Here is a 23,852-nt window from a genome sequence, read left to right on the forward strand (position 1 = left end):
ATGGACCGGCCTTCCGCAGCAAGAAGTTCCAAAGATGGGGACAGGAAAAAGGAATCACACTTCGATTTCCAGCTCCTTATCACCCGGAAGGCAACGCGTTAGCTGAACGGGCGATACGCGACATCAAACAATTCATAAAAATGTACCCCGAGCTCACAGGTGGATGGAAATGCGCTTGAGGCAGCCATTGCACACCACAATCGTTCCCACACCGCTGGATTGGGATGTAGTCCGCATTTCGCAGCACGCGGAGAGAGCCCATGGCTACCTGCCGATCATCTCTTGGGCCTCACCGAGAAAATCATGCTACAAGAACAGAAACGACCTCCACAGCTGCAGAAAAAATATTGATCGTCAATGAAAAGAAATGACGACACACGGCACCTAAGTGCAGTCCCAGAGATTCAACCCGGCGACATGATTTTAGTGCGAAAAGGCCTACAAGGATCCAAGGCTGCCTTTTCTGGTCCTTACATGGTTACCAAGACGGGCAGTCAACAAGGCATCCTCAAGACACTGTACTACATGGGACCCAACAACACCACCGAAATGGCATCTATTAAGAATATAATTCCATATCACCCCAGGCGGGTTGAGGACAAAAGCCCCAGCGTGTGTAGTGTTCCAAGAGGGAGACAAGAAGGAAGACGACAATAGGCCAGGATATATCAAGAAGAGGAGGATGAAGAGGTGGATAAAATAAAAACACCAGTTTTAATCTTGACGTGTTTACGAATCGTTACAATATATATGCTGCAATTGCGTGTTATACTTGCTGATCTACAGCCTCCTTCCGAATTTCCTCGATTTCTCGTGCCGACATCCGCTGCTTGGCATCGGGCACTCGTGTGTACGCAGAACGCTTCTCGGAAAAGGTCCATTAGAATTTGCAGCGGGGTAGGGGACAGTGTAGACCTGAACTTCAGTAGGGACAAGTCAAGTATAATAGTTTTCAACGACAGGAAGGGGGAACCCCTGGAGATACAGGACACAGTTGGTAGAACAGATAGAAAAATACAAATATCTGGGAGTGTGGTTAAATGAGGGAAGAAAGTATTGAAGAGGACACAAAGATAATGTAATAAAGAAGGGCAAACGGGATTCAGCTATTATGAAATGCGGGGCGCTCTGGAACTATAATAGATATGAAGTCGTTGGGGCCGTAAGGAAGGGAGCCATGGTGCCAGGACTGTCATTTGGGAATGCAGTATTGTGTATGAGGTCAGAAATCCAGGCAGGTTTAGAGATACAGCAAAGGAGTGTGGGTGGGTTGGCTTTGGGGGCACATGGGAATACACCAAATGAGGGAGTACAGGGGGATATGGGTTGGGCATCTTTCGAGAGTAGAGAAGCGATCAGTAAAGTAAAATTTGAACAAATACTAGCTGAAATTGAGGATACACGGTGGGCAGCGAAAGTGTACAAGTATCTATATATGAAAAGTCTAAAAGGTAGGTGGACAAACAGAACCCGCCAGCTGGGATTTATTTACATTCAACGAGATGGGGCCAGTCAGAGCATATCCATAGAAAAGGGAGGAAAGGAAACTTGAAGGACATTGTGGGAAGAGAGAATGCAGGGGAAATCAGCTTTAACAATATACAGGCCACAAAAGCAAGAAATAAAGAAGGAACAGTTGTACGATAATTCATTGGGAAGCTCATTGCTGTTTATGCTAGAATGGGGGTGCTAAGAACAAAAGCATATAGGGCTAAATTCCAGGAAATTGACATTCTATGCGACATATGCTACCGCGAAAGGGAAACTATAGAACATGTAATTTTAAGGTGCTTATGGGGGTTCATTCCATCCTCTTAGGGGGGATGACTGCAGATTTAGGGGGGGCAACTGGATTTGCAGACATGGATGGACGAATGGATAGAGAAAGAATTGCGGTAACTGAGAGGACAATAGACAATTGGTGGAAAGGATCTGGGGAGTGGTGAAAATACAGATAAAAATAAACAATGGGAACATATAAAGAGAGGGAGGGTTGTGTTAGAACAAAATTTATACAAATTTTATGTTAGGCTAGGTGGCACAGCTGCCGCCCATCACAAAGGGTATAGCCATTACCATCCATCCATACTGTAAGCTTCCCGCATGCTGCACTACCCTGTGTCTTTGAAGATGTACTCTGACGATTTTAAAGCTCTGACTTTATGTGGGATCTCTCCACGGACCTTACTCGTTGGTGTTGGTCACGCCGTAGCATTCCATGGGAGGGAGTGTGGGCAGTGGAGTGAAGCTGTTGGTTTGACCTCATGGCCTCTGCCACATGAAGCTAAAGGCCCGTTCACACTCTTGCGACCTCTTAAACCTGGGTTCCTTAAAACTTCTTAAACCAGAGAACACACTGGCGCCATCTATTGGGAAGCAATGTAAACTCGGCGGTCCGGCATATTTTTTTTATTTCTCGCGCATTATCCTTTCTTTCTTGGCTCGAAACACTTTTGTCAATGTTATAAACGAGCCTTTCTATGGGTATTACGCACATTTGACCTCGAAAATCCCGCAAAACCTTCGTTCTTGTGAAATGCAGTTCCAGGGTCACCGCATAGATGGCGCCACAATGTCAGTGTGTTCCCTCATTCTAAAAACATTTAAGAAGTTGTAAGAGATCTCGTCTCTCTCAGTCGTACTCGGTCGCAAGAGTGTGAACGGGCCTTTAGTGTCTCGTGACATCATGTATCACATGCTATAATGATTGATATCATGGTGTCATGTTCTGTGACGTCACAGAACATCATGGTGTTGTGTGATGTCAGTGGCATATGATGTCATGGTGTCACATGACATCAGTGTCATGTTAAGTCCAATGACATAATTATTGACCATGGTGTTATGTCATTGTTCATGTGACATCATGGTGTCATGTGACGTCACAATGTCGTGGTGTCATCCTGTCACGGTGTCACCTGACCTCTCATGCGATATAATGTCAAATGAAATCATGATGTCATGTCATTGTTCACACGACGTCATGCTGTTGTGACATAATGGTGTCATGTGACGTCAGAATGTCAGTGTCAAGTAAAATCATGGTTTCCCGAACTAGTTACATTTTCTGGATACCTTGGACTTTGTTCTTCCTGGCATGCTGTTTAGTATCTTTAAATTTGAAATATCTCTTGAGAAAACGGCAAATGAGGAAAATGCCAAAGGGAACATTCAAATTCCCCGTGCTTTCCAGTTGCATTACGTCACTGGCAGGCGTAAACAGGCTGTCTAGAAAACAAAATATTTGTTTTTGCTGCTAAGCGAGTGCTGAAGTGAGCTTTTCCGGCATTCATTTGATAGTAGTGATATTGTGATGCCACTGGCATCACGTGATGCATCACGTTTTCTGGGTTTTCGAGTAGAGGCTTTCCATTTGAACAAAATGATGAGGTCCAAAATTTTTAGTATTTAGTAATCCGGTTTGTTTGTTTTTGCTTCGTTGTGCAATGGAGGTGCGCGTGACTAACTTGTGTTGTGCGAAGTGTGTATTTTTTTCCCCTTTGTATTTTCCGAACGTTGCAAGTTCCTGGAGTAGTATACCAGATGGGGACAATACACTGATCAGCCGAAAGATTATGACCACCCCTACTTTGTGGGAATTAGTGCACCTAGCTGATGCACCATACGCGTCTTCTGCCATCTTTGGGTGCAGATGATAGATAACGACTGCTGTAAATACAGAGGCAGCACTTTGTCGACCACTGTAAACAACTTATTTTTCGCGGGCTCACTATTTTGCAATTTAGGTCGAAGCTGAAGTTTTGGAATAAATTGCAGGTTATAATTTTTGCGTTGCAGTGGGATCTCAATATAGATTTCATTTTTCGCGAATTTCAGGCGATTCGGGAAATTCGCTAAAATTAGGTTTTTGCGAAAATTAAGTCAATTACAGTAGGTGTGCACATTATGGAAAAGGCATCATTTCATAGATTTCAGTGACTTCGACAAAGGGCAGATCGCAACATCAAGATCACTGCTGACCAGTTACACCCATTGCTGGCTTGTTATACCCACCGAACTGGAATCTTCTATCTTCTAACAGGACAATGCTCCATGTGGATTGAAGAGCATGATACTGAATTTCAGTTGATTTCCAGGCCTCCTACCTCCATACAAATCAATCCCATTGAGCACATCTGGGATGTAATAGGGCGCAAGTTCGGATCTCATAAACCACCCTCTTGTAATCTACAGGGTTTGTGCGACCCATGCTTTCAAATCTGGTACAATCTTACTCGAGGCAATTTCCAAGGACATGTAGAATCCGCGCCGAAAGGGGTTGCAACTGTTGTGCAGGCCAAAGGTGGGCCGACACGGTATTAGGTGGGTGGTCATAATGTTTTGGCTGCTCAATGTATACTACATTATTTGGAGGGCGTGATGTAATGGCCCCAATAGGCCCTCAGTTGACACTGCTTGTGGCTGGACCTTTGTGAGCATAACTATCATTCATTCTTTTCCTTCAAAGGTACCCAACCCCAACCCAATACAGCCAGGTTTCAAGCGCGCTGAAAGAGCGTTTCCCCTTCCTCCGGAAGCAACAGCATTGCGTACGTATGCTCCTCTTCACAATTGCTCACGTTTGACTCGTGTGACTGTACGTGCTCAGAGGATGTAACGTCTTCAAGGGGGCGGGGCGGGGCGGGCGGGGGGGCTGGCGGGCCGGCCGGCCGGCGTGGCTGGCGGGCCGGCGGGGCGGGCGGGCGGGGCGGGGCGGGCGTGGCGGGGCGGGGCGGGCGGGGCAGGCGGGGCGGGGTGGGGCGGGGCGGGGCGGGGCGGGGCGGGGCGGGCGGGGCGGGGCGGGGCGGGGCGGGGCGGGGCGGGGCGGGGCGGGGCGGGGCGGGGCGGGGCGGGGCGGGGCGGGGCGGGCGGGCGGGCGGGCGGGCGGGGGGCAGGGCATCGGCTTCAAGGAACGATAGGTTGTCTTTGCAGAACCCAGAAATCCTGGGCTCCATCTCCACCTTTGCCCATTTCGACCTGAATGAGCTTTGTACAGGCGGGCTTAGAATCGTCGGTCGTTTCTACATACCTGCCATGGAACAGATGTTTGGGCCTGAAATATAGCGAAGTTTAACATCGTTCAGCTGTAAAAGAAAAATGCTCTACCTAAAGCAATTACACCTTCACAATAGTAATAAAGGTGCATACTATCCGGTACAACCGAAATAACAAGCGTTATTCATGTTATTTTCCGGCGACGAGACAAAATTCACGCGCGTTTTCCCATAGGAATACACAGGGAGGCTGGAAATGTAGACTGCATGCTGTCTGCTTCAATTTGCAACCGGAAGTCCCGTAGACACTAGCACCAGCTGAGCCTCTAGCGTTTATTATAATACCTGTATGCTGTTTCGTTCGCTTAGAGCGCTTCTCTTTACCTCCTTGCGCGCGGCGGCGCGCGAACCCAAAGTCCAGACTGCGCTGTTCAAAAAAAGAAAAAGCTCCTCTCCATGTTGTTTTTTTTTTTCTTGCTTCCATTGGATCTTTGCGAATTTTTCTAACGCCTTTTGCAAGGCGTTTTGTTCGCCCACCTCGCAGCACCAGGATAGAAAAGTGCGTTAATTTCGCGCGCGTGGGGGGAGGGGGTCAAAATTTTGACATTGGAGTTGGGGGGTGCGTTCATTACGCGAGTAAATATGGTACCTAAAAACAATTTACTGCTGTTGTTGTTGTTTTTCGTAACAATTAACTATGCATTACCTAAATATAGCGCTAGATGTCCAAACCAGATGCCAAAGTTCCAAAGCTTGCCGTTATCAGGTGAGAAATATTGTAATTTTCGGAAATCTTCAAAGGGAAAGCAGCGGCCAACGACCCCCACAAATACATAGAGCTGAATGGCATCAGCTACTGGGAATCGGACCCAATATCTCATTCTAATTTTCTGAAGATCACTCGCGACTTTTGAATAAGAGAACGGCCTCTGGTTCGGACCAAAAGCTCTACATTTGGCCGGAGAGTAAGAATTTGCCGATGCACAGTTTATTTTTACGAGTTTAGAATCGTACATCTTTTTCAAACACATGCTGTGCTGTCGCCCTGTCTCCACCTATTCCTTATGGTACTGTTGTTGTTGCAGAACAGGATCATGATCTCAGTCCGGTACAAGTGGGAGAAGGAGAGGCACCTGCTGATTTCCAACTCCAGAAAGATGCCCATTGGCAGACGACAGGTTAGACATGTTCGTCTTGCCGCGACGAGCTGAAATTGCTCGAGCGCTTGTCAATTTTATTCATTTCACCCTTCATCACGGTGGAACCTGGCATGCCAGAACCGGAATTTCCCGAGCCTGACGCTGCCGAACCAGTCCTCGAACGGGATCCTTGTCAACGGATTTCACCCGAGCCGGCTCTTCATAGAGGATTTTCTCCCAAACCGGTTTCTTGTCAGGGAGATGCCCCAGAACCAGCCGTTTCCGAACCTGCTGTTTCCAAGCCGGCCGTTCACGGATCGGACATGGATAAGCCGGGCAAGTCGGTCGCTCCTGGTATTGCAGGGAAGGTCTACTCGCTGCCCCAGTTTTCTCCAGGGCTGCAGAAGGCCTTGTTGAACGAGGATGCGTCCTTCTACACGCCCGGGCGGACGACGCTCAAGACGTTGCTCATCAATGCCATTGCCAAGGACATCTCCAAGAAAAATATGGGGTTGGGGTGAGCCAAAACTACAAGACCAGCAGCAATAAAAAGAGGACTTAGACAGGGTTGCCCATCGTTTCCCCTGCTCTTTATGATATACCTCAGGGGGATGGAAAAAAGATTAGAGCAGTGCAACCTAGGTTTTGACCTGACTTAGATGGAGGAAGGACATAAAGTAAATCAGGTATTGCCAGGGTTAATGTATGCAGACGACATTGAACTCGTATCAGAAAGTCGTGAGACAATACAGGAACTAATTAGGATTTGCAGCAGGGTAGGGGACAGTTTAGGCCTAAACTTCAGTAGGGACAAGTCTAGTATAATAGTTTTCAACGACAAGAGATACAGGACGCAGTTGATAGAACAGATAGAAAAATACAAATATCTGGGAGTGTGGTTAAATGAGGGAAGAAAGTATCGAAGAGAACACAAAGATATAGGAATTGGGATTGGCGCCAAGCCAAAATCAACTTGGCAACAAAAAAAAAGGAAAAGAGAATCCGCGTTTTCTGACGCGGAGATGGACCGCACATGATGCTACAGCGAAACACTTTGGAGCCGGGCGGCCAGACCGTCGGTGACAAAGAAAGATAACAACAACAAAAAAAGAAAAGAGAACTCGCACTTTCCGGTCCGCAAGATGAAGCACACACAATGTTACAAAAAAAAAAAAAAAATGCTTTGAGAGCGCGCGTTGGCTCGTGCGCTCCAGACCACGTGCTATGTTCTCCCCGCTACTCCATGCCAGATTGGTTGCGCTGGCTCGTGTCATTCGCTACAGTCCATCTCAACGGTGTAGAGGAGCAGGCGCATATTTGCGCATGTTTGGCTTTGCAGCAAAGGGCCCGTGTTTCACCGTATGTTGGTGTTTCTTTTTGCCGTGGTGCCGTGCAGTGCGAGCCCGCGCTCATCCGCTCGGGAGGAATTATCCGATGCAGGGTCTTCCCGAGTTCGAACTATCAAACTTTTCCTCCCATAGAAATGTATGGACGCTCGCCGGGACTTTTGCACAAGATCGAATTAAACGAAAAATCGAAGTAACCGAGGTCGAACTAACGAAACTTTACTGTAGATATGAAGTCGTTAGGGCCGTAAGGAAGGGAGTCATGGTGCCAGGACTGTCATTTGGGAATGCAGTATTGTGTATGAGCTCAGAAATCCAGGCAGGTTTAGAGATGCAGCAAAGGAGTGTGGGTGGGTTGGCATTGGGGGCACATGGGAATACACCAATTGAGGGAGTACAGGGGGATATGGGTTGGGCATCTTTCGAGAGTAGAGAAGCGATCAGTAAGGTGAACTTTGATCAAAGACTAGTTGGAATTGAGGATACACGGTGGGCAGGGAGAGTGTACAAGTATCTAAACATGAAAAGTCTAAACACTAAGTGGACAAACAGAACCCGCCTGCTGGGATTTAAATACATTAAACGAGATGGGGCCAATCGGAGCATATCCATAGAAAAGGGAGTAAAGGAAACTTGAAGGACATTGTGGGAAGAGAGAATGCAGGGGAAATCAGCTTTAACAATATACAGGCCACAAGAGCAAGAAATAAATAAGGAACAGTTGTACGATAATTCATTGGGAAGCTCATTGCTGTTTGTGCTAGAATGGGGGTGCTAAGAACGAAAGCATATAGGGCTAAATTCCAAAAAATAGACATTCTGTGCGACATATGCAACTGTGAAAGGGAAGCTATAGAACATGTAATTTTAAGGTGCACGGGGGTTCATCTCATCCTCTTGGAAGGGGGGGGGGGGGAGACTACGGATTTGGAGGGGGCAACTGGATTTGCAGACATGGATGGACAAATGGATAGAGAAAGAATTGCGGTAACTGAGAGGACAATGGACAATTGGTGGAAAAGATCTGAGGAGTGGTGAAAATACAGATAAAAATAAACAATGGGAACATGTAAAGAGAGGGAGGGTTGTGTTAGAACAAAATTTATACAAATTTTATGTTAGGCTAGGTGGCACAGCTGCCGCCCATCACAAAGGGTATAGCCATTACCATCCATCCATACTGTAAGCTTTCCACACGCTGCACTACCCTGTGTCTTTGAAGATGTACTCTGACAATTTTAAAGCTCTGGCTTTATGTGGGATCTCTCCACGGACCTTACTCGTCGGTGTTGGTCACGCCGTAGCATTCCATGGGAGGGAGTGTGGGCAGTGGAGCGAAGCTGTTGGTTTGACTTCATGGCCTCGGCCGCATGAAGCTAAGTGTCGCGTGACATCATGATGCCACATGGCATAATGATTGATATCATGGTGTCATGTTCACGTGACCTCATGCTGTTCTGTGACGTCACAGTGTCACATAACATTGTGGTGTCATGTGATGTCAGTAGCATATGATGTGATGGTGTCACATGATATCAGTGTCATGTCCAGTCAAATGAAATAATTACAGACATCATGGTGTCATGTCATTGTTCATGCGACATCATGGTGTTATGTGACATAATGGTGTCATGTGACGTCAGAATGTCACAGTGTCACGTAGTATCATGGGTCCCCGGACTAGTTATATTTTCTGGATACCTTGGACTTTGTTCTTCCCGGCGTGCTGTTTAGTATCTTTAAATTCAAAATATTTCTTGAGAAAACCGCAAATGAGGAAAATGCCAAAGTTAACATTCAAATTCCCCGTGCTTTCCAGTTGCAGTACGTCGCTGGCAAGCATGAGCAGGCAGTCTAGAAAACAAAATATCTGTTTTTTTGGTGCTATGTGTGTGCAGAATTGAGCTTCTTTGGCCTTCATTTGATACTATCAAACTTGTGAATCTGCATGCCACTGGCATCACTTTTTCTGGGTTTGTCAGTAGAGACCTTCACTTCGAACAAACTGGTAAGGTCGAAAATTTAGTATTCAATAACTTTTGTAAGAAGCTGATCAAAGGAAATAATCATGTTCGTTTGTTTTTGCTTTGTTGTGCAGCAATGAAAGTGCGCGTGACATTCTTGTGTAGTGTGAAAAGTGTATTTTCCGAACACCATAAGTTCCTGGAGTAATATACCAGAGGGGGTCAATACACTGATCAGCCAAAAGATTATGACCACCCGTACATTGTGGGAATTAGCATATCTAGCTGATGCGCGATCCGCGTCTTCTGACATCTGCGGATGCAGACGATAGGTAACGACTGCTGTAAATACAGAGGCATCATTTTGTCGACTACTGTAAGTGACTTATTTTTCGCGGGCTCAATATTTTGCGATTTAGGTCAAAGCTGCAGTTTTGGAATAATTTGCGGGTTATAATTTTCGCAAAGCGGTGGGATCTCAATATAGATTCCAATGTGTTTACATTTTATCGGAATTGTTTGCGGGACTTATTTTTCGTGAATTGTAGGCGCTTCGGGAAATTCGCTTTGGGAAAATTAAGTTGTTTACAGCAGGTGTGCACATTATGGAAAAGGCGTCATTTCATAGATTTCAGTGGCTTCGACAAAGGGCAGATCGCGACGTCAAGATCACTGCTGACCAGTTACACCCATTGCTGGCTTGTTATTCCCACCGAACTGGAATCTTCTGTCTTCTAACAGGACAATGCTCCATGTGGATTGAAGAGCATGATACTGAATTTCAGTTGATTTCCAGGCCTCCTAACTCCATACAAATCAATCCCATTGAGCACATCTGGGATGTAATAGGGCGCAAGTTCGGATCTCACAAACCACCTTCTTGTAATCTACAGGGTTTGTGCGACCCATGCTTTCAAATCTGGTATAACCTTACTCGAGGCAATTGCCAAGGACACGTAGAATCTGTGCCGAAAGGGGTTGCAACTGTTTTGCAGGCCAAAGGTGGGCCGACACGGTATTAGGTGGGTGGTCATAATGTTTTGGCTGCTCAATGTATACTACATTATCCGGAAGGCGTGATGTAATTGCCCCAATAGGCCCTCAGTTGACACTGCTTGTGGCTGGACCTTTGCGAGCGTAACTATCATTCAATCTTTTCCTTCAAAGGTACCCAACTCAAACCCAATACAGCCAGGTCTCGAACGCGCTGGAAGAGCGTTTTCCCTTCCTCCGGGAGAAAGGGCGATGTGTATGTATGCTCCTCCTTACAATTGCTCACGTTTGACTCGTGTGACTGTGTGTGCTCAGAGTCTGCAACATTGCCAAGGGGGATTGGCGGCCGATCGCGCAAGCACATTGCGGCTCGAAGCACGTGAAAGGAAAGCTCGAGTTTGCGGAACCCAGAAATCCTGGGTTCGATCCCCACCCTTGCCCGTTTTGACCTGAATGAGCATTGTACCGGAGTGCATTCATGTATCACTACTGCATGATGCACCTAAATATCTTAGGCTAGAGGCGGCACTGCACTGGCTAAATTTCTCATTTGCAGCTCGAACCAGTGTCTCCGTACCGTAAAGGCAGACTGACCCTATGCCATATAAACACGAGTGTCTAATTTTTTTGTTTGTGGGCAACATCAGGGTGGAATCAGCACCTCTTCAGTTGGTTGAGCTGCTGAGGTTTCAGCATTCTTATCTCCTCTATGGCTTATGTATAGTCGACTCTCGGTAATCCAGTCGCTTTTTTAAAATTTTCGGTTAGTTTGGAGCATGGAAGCGTTCCCGGCAATCCTACATGCTATTCTTTGGGCAATATGTGATAATTTGAAGCTTTTTTCTCTGGGTCTGGTTAATTTAAAGGATTTTGTTTTTGTTCTCTAGAAGTTTACTAGTAACTTTGGGAGCATGAAGAAGCCTCGCGATTGGGCTGGCCAAGCTTACATTTTAAGCATGCTCAATTTATTGCTTTTTTATTGACTGTTTCCACGGTCGGGAAAAGAGTCAATGTGCGCAGCATCTGGGTAAGTTGCCAAGCCACCCAAATAATTGTGACAATCTTACGAGTGAGCACCTGGCATAGAGAGTGCTAGGATTTGATCTCGTAATTACTGCAAAGCCTTGTTCATGACCGGATCCAAAATATTTTTTTTTTATTTTTAGCCAGGCGATTTAATATGGTGTCAGAGGACTACCCAATCAATATTTTGCTACAGCGTCACATATATTTTTAATAGAGCCAAAAAACGCAACAGCACGAAACCAAAACTGGACAGAACCCAGTTTCCAGATGTGGCTGCACCCGACAAAGTTTTATTTATATTTTTTTTAACCTTTTTTTTGCGGTTGTGCAAAGCAGATGGAAAACTCGCCTGTCGCACAAAGTGCGGAAAAGTCAAGCAGTTGTCCTTGACGGTTGTGCGAAGCAGATGAAAAACTCGCTTGTCGCACAAAGTGCGCAAAAGTCAAGCAGTTGTCCTTGACGTTTGTGCATTTTTCAAGCTTTTACCAATTTGTGTTCGTAAGACGCTCAATGTCTTCAGCCAGGAGAAAAGGTGACGACTTGGCAACATCTTTGTGAGAATCAGCTTAGTGGTCAGGACTGTCGTAGGAGGTAAATCCAAATCCCCACAAAATTTAGCGGGAAATTTGATGTCATGTGACCTGTGCACCAATTTAGTTTCTTGTCTAAATTTAATGGTAAAGTTTAAAATTCTAAGTCCTATAACGCATTTCACGCACTATAAAACTTGAAATTAGGGAAAGGTCGCTGCCAATTTATTTTATTGATGCTGGCTGCCCCACAAGGCTATATGTGTGGAACTAGAGTCACTGAACGTTCCCACTGTACCGAATTCCATTCCCTCCGCTTACCGGAAGTCAATCCCACAAAATCAAGATCCGATTGGCTGGTTTAGCCCATGGTGGATGTCAACAGTGTGCCATCTGTGGATCTCTCGGAAGCAACAAAAAAAGTATATAGTACCTAAAAACAATTTACTGCTGTTGTTGTTTTTCATAGGAATGAACTATGCATTGCCTAAATATTGCGCTAGGTGTCCAAGCCAGATGCCAGAATTCCAAGGCTTGCCGTTATCGGGTAAAAAATATTGTAATTTTCGGAAATCTTCAAAGGGAAATCGGTGGCCAACAACCTCCACATATACATAGAGCTGAATGGCATCAGCTACCGGGAATCGGCCCCAATTTCTTATTCTAATTTTCCGAAAATCACTCGCGACTTTTGAATAAGAGAATGGCTAGTTCCAAAACTTGGGCCTCTAGTTTGGACCGAAAGCTCTACATTTGGGCGGAGAGCGAGAGTTTGCCGATGTGTAGTTTATTTTTGCAATGTGAGAATCTTACATCTTTTCCGGGCACACGCTGTACTGTCCCCCCTCTCTCTCCAGCTATTCCTTATGGCACTGTTGTTGTCGCAGGGCAGGATCGTGTTCGCGGTCCAATGCAAACTGGAGAAGAAGAGGCAGCTGCTGGTTTCCAACTCCAAAGAGGTGCCCGATGGCAGACGGCAGGTTGGGCATGTTTGTCTAACTGCAACGAGTTGAAATTGCTCAAGCGCTTGTCAACTTTATTCATTTTTATTCAATGTGCTATTTCAATATTTTTCAGCAAAGTAAGCTAGAAAGCAAAAAGGGAGAGCCTTTGCACCCCGTGAAGAGGGAAGTCTTGCTAAACTGGCGCTCTGGTGGGATTTGCTACGTTGAGCTGGGAGCAGCGGCTACGGCGGTTTCACGTTGGGCCCATTCTCGCATCTGGGCGCGCCGATGCTCCTCGCCGTTCCGCTGTTCTTTTTTGGAACATACAACACGGGTGCGACCCATGTGAAGTCTCAAGTCCGACTGATTATTTCCTGATGCAATCAGGATTACTGCGTCTCTCTCCCCTGAGATTTTCTGATGCAATGAGCATGAGAAGGAAGGTTAGCTGTCCTTCGCGCATATCTAAGTCCAACTGATTATTTCCTGATGCAATCAGGATTACTGCGTCTCTCTCCCCTGAGATTTTCTGATGCAATGAGCATGAGAAGGTTAATTGTCCTTCGCACATATCTGACTACTCAACAGCACAGTGTAAAAGCAGCGCCATCGGTTTTAACGCATAAAGTTAAAATATGTTGCCATAAAAATAAAAGAATGAACCGCTATGTTACTCTAAACTCCGTCTGCGATGGCTGCTATGTGGTGCCACAGGTGTCGTCTGGTCGCAGCTTCGTCGTTCGTGTTTCTTTTCAACAAGACTGCGCAGCGTACTGCTGTACGCTCTACAGCAGTATGCTGTACTGCAATTTTCAACGAGACTACTGTAAGGCGTTGTTCCAGGTTATGCGGGCATGAAATGACCTACTTTTTTGTGATATCTGTGATGCTTTGAGTCGAATGAAAACTGATTGAGTGTTTTTGATCATATTGAAGACCTCTTCAGCTTCCCTTTAAATGGGTTTTGTGGAAGTTTGGACGGTGGGAAATTAGTCTGCAGAAGCGCCTGGTCGCTCCACTGCACCCGGTGTCTTCAATAGCAGTCAGTGTCTTTAAATCGACCGCAAAATTCGGTTTCTTAGCCTAACGTGCTATGATTTTGTGCAGCGTTGCCCACAGATGGTGCATTTTTTTTCGTAAAATTTGCAAAGAGCAAACTTATCCGAGGAAAAAGTAAAGAAAGAAAAAGGCTTAACTCCTATGGAAATGCAGTGAAGCCACCGGTCTTCAAACAATACGGCGCTGTTTCGCACGGAAGACGAGATGGCACAAGCGGTCGCAACGCTAACTGCCGCCCACGAAAGAGCGTACGGCACCGTGAGCCAACGCAGACAATCTTTTCAACTCAAAAGCGGCGCAAGCTTTTTTGATATCAGTTGCCAATGCATTATTTTATCATCCTTACTAATAAAACACATTGAATGGACACATAATCGATTAAAAAGAGAGTTTGTCGAGATATTTTATCTTTTTTTTTTGGGGGGGGGGGGGGGGGGTGTACTGATGTTGTCTGTTTTGCATTTCTTTGTTACCGCACCTGTTTTTGGTTTGGCTAGTGTCGCCATCTACGGAACGTGCGCCGCTTTTGAGTCTAAAATATTGTCTGCTTATGATGGCCAGCTCACAGCATCGTATCCTCATTCGTTGGCGGCAGTTGGCGTCTCGACTGCTTGCTCCATCACTTGTCTCCCGTGTGAAACGGCGCCATGTTGTTTGCAGACTGGTGGCATCGTTGCGTTTCCATAGGAGTTAAGCCTTTTTGTTTCCTTACTTTTTCCTCGGGTATGTTTGCTCTTTGCAAATTTTAGAGAAAAAAAAATGCACCATCTGTGGGCAACGCCGCAGAAAATTGTAGTGCGATAGGTGAAGAAACTGAATTTTGCAGTTGAATTAAAGGGCCTGGCCGCTATTTGAGACACCCGGTTGATGATGAAGTCTGCGATTGGCGGTGGTGGCGGTCGACCACTAGCCTGGTGCTTTTAAATTGGGTCGTGCAGTGGTGAGAAACGTTACAAGACCAAAGGCAATTGACAAGCTTTCTAGAATATTTCGCACCTTTTCATGGCACGTCTGCTCAGTTCACTACCCATCAGCCCGCCCCATAGACGGAACTGGTGGATCATGTTGGATGCACAATGCCTGCGATGGAAAGTAATTCTATTGCGGTTTATTGATTTTATTGATTTCAAGTGACTCGCAGACAGCTTGACACCTCCTTAGTGGTGCACTTGTGAATCTCAGACAGCGTTCAAATTGTTTGTACACAAAAAGATTGAAAATTAGGACAATACAATGGTAGCAATGGAGAGAGCAAGCCATCTGCTTCTTGCGCAGGGGTTGCTGTGACGTCAGAACGTCGCCGAGTTCCGATTGGCTTTGGCTGGAAGGATAGTGGGTAGACCTCAATTCTAGATGCCTTTGAGGTCCACCCACTATTTCCTTCAGTCAGCCAATAAGAGCTTGGCGTTCTGACATCATTGCAACCCCCGTGCAAGATGCAGACAAGCTTGCACTCCGCATACTCTTTCTAAATTTATGCTCTTCGTCGAAAATGTCTTGACTTACATTCCCAGAAATCTGTTCTAAATGATTATAGTACCGTATTTACTCGCATAATGAACACACTTTTTTTCTAAAAAAATTGACACATATTTGGGGGGTGCGTTCATTACACGGGGTAACATTTTGGCATTTGCACACTTTTCACGAGTGTCATAGGTGCCGTTATGATGTGGCAATGTACTATGGCACGTCTCCACGAACGGAGGCACACCTGCAAATGATTGTGGGTGCACCACAGTCCCCATGCTTTAAAAATTGCGAACCTTTTTAGGGCGCTTTCGGCGTATCTTTTGCCGAAGGAAAAGCGACCTAGGAAGCTCACTCAGAACGAAAAGGGACGCAACCGGTCTTGGGCCTAATCACTTTCACGATTTCACTGTCCAAAAGCAAACCACAAATGACGGCGTGTTTGTTGACATCAATGCCTCTGGTGGACGAAGCACGCTCAGGGCTGGGCAATTCCTCAACCCCAGCTTCGCTAGGCGTGTGCGCCGCTAGATTTCACGGTTGATAACTTCCGCAACCACGCATGTGCAGCAGTTACAAGAGCGGCTTGGCTTAGCTTGACTTGGCCTGGCCACCTGGGCCCATTTGCTCGAAGCTGGTTAACTCTAACCGCGGTTAAAAGTTAACCGAGTTTCCCTACGTAGGTACTTCCGAGTACCTAGCCGCGTTCGACAAAAACCCGGTGCACAATTTCTCCGTGTTTTATTATTATGCGGTAGCTCACGCCACCTGCCGGTCGAAGCAAACAAATAGCCTTTTAGGAAACTTTTTCGCTAGTTTTGTCTTTATTAAAACAAATAAAACCGGCATCTTATCGTAGTGTTTCTTTTTTTGCATAAAATATATATATATACTTCAAAATATCATAAATATTTTGATGCATGTATTGTTTCGCCAAACACAGCATAAGTTTGCAGCGTTGATTTCGGTTCTGGCAACTGTCTTTATAGATTTGTTGTTTTGTTCACGTATCTTGCAACGCACGTTTTCCGCGCTTTAGTTATCAGCTGATTTTCACTGTTTGTCTTCTCTGCCGTTTTCCCAACCGACCCGCCGACTCGCCCGCCGACTGACTGACAACTGATTTGCGGACGGATTGGCGAAGATAAGGGACGCAATGTCGACTGTGACGCGACGCCAACATCGAAGAGAGCGCGTGTTCGCCCAGTACGCTGTTGTGATGAGGGGACGGCAGCGTGTGTTCCGTGACCGCTTGAACCCTTTGGAGGGGTTCGACGAGGACGAACTGCAGGAGCGCTTTCGATTCGGTCGCGCGGGCAATGTGTTCCTCGCCGACCCACTGCGCCCGGACTTGGAGCAGCCGACGCCTCGCAGCCGCGTCCTCTCTGCAGAGCAGCAGGTCATTGCCGCCCTGTAGTTCTACGCCACGGAGAACTTCCTCATCACCGCAGGGACTACATCCCCGTGCATGTCTCCACTGCTTCGCTGACTGTGAGTCGGGAGACTCTGGCCTTCTCACGTCGTGCCCGAGACTTCATAGGGTAAGTGGTTTGGAGCATCTCCTGGGCGCGTCCCCATACTAGGCGCATGTGCATGCCAGTTTTCCAAGAAGAAAGCCTGGGCCTAGATTGCTCGGTGAGCAATCACCATTATTGCAGAAACCGTTTGTATAGAAATTTTGGTGCGTGAATACCTGAGTTCGTTGAAAGCGGTCTTCTCAGCACACACATTCTGCAATTTATTTACGGCGCACCACCTGTGCAATGGCCCTTCAGTTTTTGTTTCTTAAGCTGTAGACTTGCTAGCATGAATATCTGGCAGCGCATCGATCCCCCCGTATACTGGTACTTCCCTAAAGGAACATTGATAGTGTTGCTTCAGCACTCGATATTTGTTTTTTGGTTATGAGCGTGACATGCAGACCATTAAACTGAGCAGTAAAATTACACGAACCAACTGGAGTGTACAAAATGATTCCCTTAGTACCTATTATTGGTGCAGGTGCAAATGCAACGAAACTACAAATAAAGTAGGAGTGCACATATTTATAAACAGCCTGGTTTCTACACTCCCCACTATGCACTTGGTGCTACTGAGCTAGTCTTGCGGCTACTGAGTACTGTCATTGTGCAGACAAGGTTTTTATTGCCCGCTATTGATGAAGATGAATGATAGGTGTGTTATTTTTAAGCATGTGATCACAACGACAATACCATCGCTCTTAATGTTATAGTGATACAGACTGACTCAAATTCATCTACAATGCAGGTGGCCAGGTGAAGCTGAGGGTCATGCCTTGCAACAGGCCTTCTTTGAGGTCGGTGGCCTTCCTTCGGTCGCGGGTGCTGTTGATGCCTGGAAGCACCCACGACTCTAGGATATTCACAGAGGGCTCGGTGTCAGGCAAGCTGGCCGATGGCGTTTATGATGGTCTACTGCTTGGAGATAGCGGCTGCACCTGGCAAGCTATGGCTGATGACGCCCTTCTTCTCTCCATCATCAGCAGCGGAGGTCGCCTACAATGCGTCACATAGCACAACAAGGAGCATCGTGGAACGGTCAAGCCAGGCTATGCGTCCTTGTTCGACGCTTCAGGGTTTCGGCACCTTGAGGCACCTAAACTTTTTCATATGGTTGTGCCTGCACTTTACATTTGTTACCATTTTTATGTTCTTGCTTAGGAGGCTACGGCCGCTCAGAAGCAAGGAAAGGAAGGCATATCTCTACTCCACCTTATTTATACTACTGGCTATAACCTACTGCCATAGCCTGTATTGTTTATTCTAAGGTTCAACCATTTGTCAGCTAACTCTATATGTCACATTAATTATTCTATTTCATTCGCTCTTTTCTGTTTGTACTCCAGAATAGAAGTTCTCTGAAACATATCCTTCCTGTTGGTGCTGTATGACTGGGTTTATTAACCTACAAGTTTTTACTAGAAGTTCATACTTTAAAAAAAAAATAGCAGTTAGAAATGCCTAAATGTAAAGCAATTCTTAGAAAAAAGAGCAATTCTTGCGATGTGAAAAACAAATTACACATTGGCTTATGCAGGTCTTGTTTTTGGACAGTTTGAGTACAGACATATTCAAACATATCCTCTTAAATACTTCTTATCTCAAACTGCATTTTCCTTGGAGGTTTTTGCGAAGAACATTTTCATTATATCAGTGATGCGATTGCTGCACCATTTGCCCCAAACTGATTACCCTGCTACCTTCTGCTACATTTAACCAAAATGTGAGGAATTTGCTCCAACATACTGCCAAAACTTAATGTCACTTTCATAATGCTGAAAATATAATAGCTCGGGCCTCACTGCCCGGCCGGGCCATTATGATACGCTTACGCAAGTGTTCAGGTTTTCAAAACTTTTGATTATCGTCTCAAATACCATACTATTTGATCACATTTTGTATGAATGACAGACAGTATCTGGAAGTTTCGTAATAATTTTCATTTTAGTCGTCTGTTTATTCTGGAGGGTTAGCTAGTGTCGTTGAGTGCGCTTTTCACCGCGCTCTGGTGTACTGCAGAGAAGCAAACACCACGGAGTAGGCATCGCGATTTTGCATGTCCTGCTTCGCCGCAGCGCACCTCCGTGTTAAGCGGAAAGCACTAATCCAAAGCGAGACGCAACACAATTGCCGAATACAACTTCAGCTCGGAAATATGATAGATTGTGAGATCCTAGCGGTACCTTTTTCGATTTCAAGATTTAGTAAGGGTAGTTCGGTATTGCAAGAACATTTATATGTGCTCTTTTGTACGTTTATTTATTTATGCCAACTCATTTGTTTAGCTATCAATTTTCTATAGGTGTGAGTAGATTAGAACTAAATTGTCAGGAGCAGTGGATGGAATCTCGGGAAGAACCTGAATGAGTTCGGCGGGATTGTTTTTAAGTTTCGTTCACGTGCTGTTTTTGCTATGAAGTTCTAGAGATAAAATGTAATTCATGTTGATAATCAAATGACAAGTGCTTTGCTTTTTATCTGAATTATAAATTGCAGTTTTATTACAACCTCTAGAACTTGAAGGAAGCATCAGTTTATGTGATCAATGTTATTGTACTATTTCAGTGGCATTCAGTACCTAAAATAACCATTCAAAGCAGTTTGTGTTGTCCTTCATCACTCACCTTCTTGTCACCTTGTCATGGTGCTTCTCTATGCAACTAAACACTATAGTTTTGTGTCTGAGGGACTCCTGCTGTGCAGTTGATGCTAACAAAGGTTTGAATGTATGTGAGAAGGCAATGTAGACATTGACTTTTAGTTGGACAGGCCAAAAAATTAAGCTTGACATAATGCTTGCATTGGTATGAATAAAAATTAATGTGTGCTTATGCTACAGAAGTTCTTTTTGTTGCTCCAAAATTGACTTTTGACTGCTCCAAGAGCTGCGCCAAAATGACTCGGACCAATCACATCACTGGTATCTTAACAAAATTGGCATATCATTACTATGTTGAAATATTCCAGCAAAAATATAAAATATTAGGCATAATACCATGTTTTCAATGGGCTGGAGCGATGATAGACATCGCATGCCGACCCCATTAGATGCCCTTGTTAAACCGCTTCGAAAGGATAACTGATCTTGCTCTATTTATACACTGTGCAGGACGATAGGCCAGCTCAAGCGTAGGTTCCACTGCCTCTATGCTGAGTTGAGGATGCAGCAGAGAGATGCTGTGACATCACTGTCGCCTGCTGTGTCCTGCACAACCTGGCCAAGACATACCCTTGCAGCATGCCAAGGACTGTCCACCCCGAAGAGGTTCCCGTCGAGCCCGTGGTAGCGGGTCGTGACGAAAGCAACGAGGCTTGGTACACCATCATTAGCCAGTTCACCGGTTGAGCGTAAGTATACTAATATATTGTGCATGCTGCTTTGCATGGTCTTGAGTGCCAGTGCACTGTGCTGGCAAGGTACTCCCAATGATGTAAAGTCGTCAAACATACCTTTTAGAACTTATCCTCTGTGTTACAATGTTGATATATAAAGTTTTTAATACACTGTACATGCTTTAGTTATATTTCACCTCGCCCGAGGAAGGACTAGTTCCCATAGCAAATATACCGCATGGTTTCAAACAGGCTCATGATTGGACCCGGCGGCCTGTAGCATTGGGCTTTTTAGCCCATCGTAGGACGAGACGGAGTATAGCAGATCTGAATCCAGAAATCTATTGACAGTCGCAAGTAAAATGAATTTAATTTCTCAGCAGCTGTGTTGGCTTTGTCATATGTAAACAAATACATTCAAATTGCAAATTAAAAACAGCATAATATGTCAACGTTTACTCTTCTCCTAATTGTTTTTTTAACAATTTGATTTGCAATTCTGCACGCTGTGTTCCCAGTCCAATTAAAGATTTTTATAGTTTTTTCGTTCCTCTAGTAATTTTTTGACTGATGGTACAACTCCTCTGCAGCAGTTGCTGCTGCGGTCATTGCCGTAGCAGCTTGTTTAACCCTTTCTGTACACCCCTTCTCCAGCAGGAGATTCGCTCCCTCTAGCTGCTGCTGCCTCTTTGTCTCCTGCAGGAACCGCTGTGAAGCCTCCCGGCACCAACGTCAGCTGTACAGCACATTCGTTGGAGCCCGCTGCACCGCCTCCTGTGGCAGACTCTCGTACAGCACTTCCGCTTCCAGAGGGACCAGGCTGTGGATCTATTCCCCTGGAGCTGCGACAAATGCATGTGTAAAAAGTGGTCAGGTTTTGTTCTTGTCAGTATGGGCAAAGAGAACACACTGTGCATAGTTTGTAAGCCTGATAAAGATGCCGATGCTGGGCCAAAATGTATTTATACGTGTTGGTGCAGAGGACAAAGTTTGCTAGCTAAGTTGGTTTATATACTGACATGCAGGCTTGATGTCGGAGCACTGTGTCATTACTTTCTGCACAATTGCCCAATGCATGGTGTGGGAAAATGCGCATTTGGTTGTGAAAAGCATTTGCAGGCATGTGTTCATACACTTTCACTGCTAAAGGTTGGGCAGCTGTGTAGCTATGTGATTAACAGTTCATAAAATTAGTGGTCACATTTCCAGTTAAATCTCGTTGCACTGTGCACATTGATAGGACAACTTTAAACATTACAGCACATAGTTTCACTGGCATTGATTTTACTCGCACAGGTTACCATCATGGGAGTCGTTAACTTCAGAACTGGAAGGAAGTTAGTGTTTGAGCCAATTTTCCTAAGTTGGTAAAACTAGCAACAGGATGGTTGCACTGTGTGTGATATTTTAATTTACATATTGAAAACCTGTTACAGTTAGCATAAAAAAAGCCATTTCTACTTTGTTGCATTTAATTTTTATTAGATTATGGTAAACAGCTTTACCTCCCGATTTTTCATTGCGTGCCATCCTATTTCATAAATTTGTAGCTTCGGTAAAACTTTTTCAGCCTTGCTGAAAATAATGACAAATGTGGTAGCGCTTTGCCTTGTCAAATCTTGGAGTGTACTCTGGAAGACGGTTTCGTGACTTATACTTGGACCCGCCTTTGAACTTTTGTGGTTGAAATAAAACTGAAGCCAGATTCCCAAAACTTTCTTACGACAAAAGAGCTTGTAAATTTATCTGACGACAAAGTTACAAACTTTTGAGTATTCCTGAAGCAAAATGTTCGCAAGCTTTGCGCAAGTTACAGATTTCGTCGAAATGTGCGCAAAACTTAAAAACATTTTGCTTCGGGAATACTCAAAAGTTTGTAACTTTGTCGCAAGATAAATTTGCTAACTTTTTTTGCCATAAGAATGTTTCGGGAATCTGGCCTCTGGTCTTTATATAAAAGTACTCGGCAGTAATGCTATTCAAATGGCAACATGCCCATCTTGTTATCAACATTTGTCCTCGTCTTTTAGAGCTTCGCCTGGAGCAACAGTTCTGCTTTACTATGACCAATTCCTTAGCACCATTTACTCGTCACACAATCGGGTCTAGAAACCAGTCACCTACTCTTCCGTGTCACCTATCGTGGCAACCAAACCCGCACAGATTGGGAAAGTCCTCGCCAATCGTCTCGAGGACGGCTTCGACGAGGGGCGTCAAGACATGGGGGTTTGGCCCAGCACCTATGAATTAAGGCATAGTAATTTCGTCTCGTCTACTACTTACTCGAGTCATGAGCAAAAACAAAGGAGGTGGGGTTCACTGTTCAAACAAGTATGTAAATGAAACTTTCATGGGAAAATCAAAATAAACAAATACTGCATGAGGCATTCTTTTAAACATTCAGTAACTGTGACATAACATTGCTGAAACTGTGGACTATGTAATCATGCAATTTTTACTTTCTTACAGTTTGGCCTGTCGACCTCGGTTGGCCTAGACCATTGTGCTCTAAAAGTGTGTGTTAATATTGTGTCCAAAGTTTTGGGTCTTCCACTAGAACGGTTTTACGAGTTCCAGACAGCCTGTGCAGAACTTGTACATAAACTGCAATAAATGGTCTTCTGATGCTGTAACACTGCTTTTACTGCTGTTCTTAGAAGACGACAAGTCGACTCCCAGCAGAGGGAAAAGGTGCACGAATATACAAATGTCCACATGCATGTTGCTAGGTCTGATTGTCCATATATTATCACTAAAGCAATGCAATATTTTTTTAACTTAAGAACACAATGAACTTACCTGTGCGCTGTTGGTGCTTGTATAAGCTGTACAGCAATCTGGTCTTTAAAAGGGTCTTCGAACACTGCTGTAATTGGTGTTGGTCTGGGGTGCGCAAACAGTTTATGCCTGTCTTTCTGTTTGGGTCGTGATCGCAGCACTGAACTTCCCTATAATTTGATATTTTTGCTTGCCCACTAACCAAATTAGTTGCAATTGTTCATCCAATGTCCAATTCCTCCGCCGTTTCATGCTGATGCTTGATGTCACATGACTCATTTTCGATTTCAGATTGGTTGTGATCGTCTGCTACGTAATTATGTCTCTCCTTATAATCCTAACAAAACATCTAGTTATCCCAAAACAAACAAAAAAAATTGACGAAAGACAGGCACAAGAGAAAGCGTGGACACTTTTTTCATGATAGAAGCATTGTTTATTTCCCAGTTGTACAAGTCCGGCATCCGTGCCGGCAGTTTATATTGAGGTAACGGATATTTGCCTCCGAGGAAAGTTTTTAGTCTACATCTTGCCTTCGTTGAACCGTCTCCCGCTGCAAGGGGGTCGTCGGTGCTGTGGATGCGCTGCAAATACAATACACGGCGAACTGTACTATAAACCAGACTCCGCGAGTAGAGGCAGTTTTTCGAAGGGAATTGTTTCACTACCATGCGATTGCGGCTCAAGGTAGGTTTCAAAAGTGAAAAAAAGAAAGCTGGACGTTGATTACAACGCAAGATCTGCTGACATGACATT

At 45.1% G+C, this 23,852-nt stretch overlaps 1 protein-coding gene across 10 annotated transcripts in view; it reads left to right on the top strand.

Moving 5' to 3' along the window:
- LOC8023850 overlaps window positions 1-23,852 on the top strand; it is a 104,400-nt gene that overhangs the window by 67,230 nt on the left and 13,318 nt on the right. For 7 of the 10 annotated variants that reach the window (XM_040205442.3, XM_042287343.1, XM_042287333.1 and 4 more), the window contains 5 exons: window positions 4,469-4,550; window positions 6,085-6,172; window positions 6,272-6,650; window positions 10,611-10,692; window positions 12,880-12,972. In XM_040205442.3, coding sequence (XP_040061376.2) covers window positions 4,469-4,550; window positions 6,085-6,172; window positions 6,272-6,650; window positions 10,611-10,692; window positions 12,880-12,972 — 724 coding nt within the window. Of the gene's footprint in view, window positions 1-4,468; window positions 4,551-6,079; window positions 6,173-6,271; window positions 6,651-10,610; window positions 10,693-12,879; window positions 12,973-23,852 lie in introns of all 10 variants that reach the window. The other 3 variants (XM_042287348.1, XM_042287338.1, XM_040205465.3) reach the window with 2 other exon arrangements.

The sequence above is a fragment of the Ixodes scapularis genome, unplaced genomic scaffold, assembly GCF_016920785.2.
Source record: "Ixodes scapularis isolate PalLabHiFi unplaced genomic scaffold, ASM1692078v2 PGA_scaffold10__122_contigs__length_95168666, whole genome shotgun sequence".
Lineage (NCBI taxonomy): Eukaryota > Metazoa > Arthropoda > Arachnida > Ixodida > Ixodidae > Ixodes > Ixodes scapularis.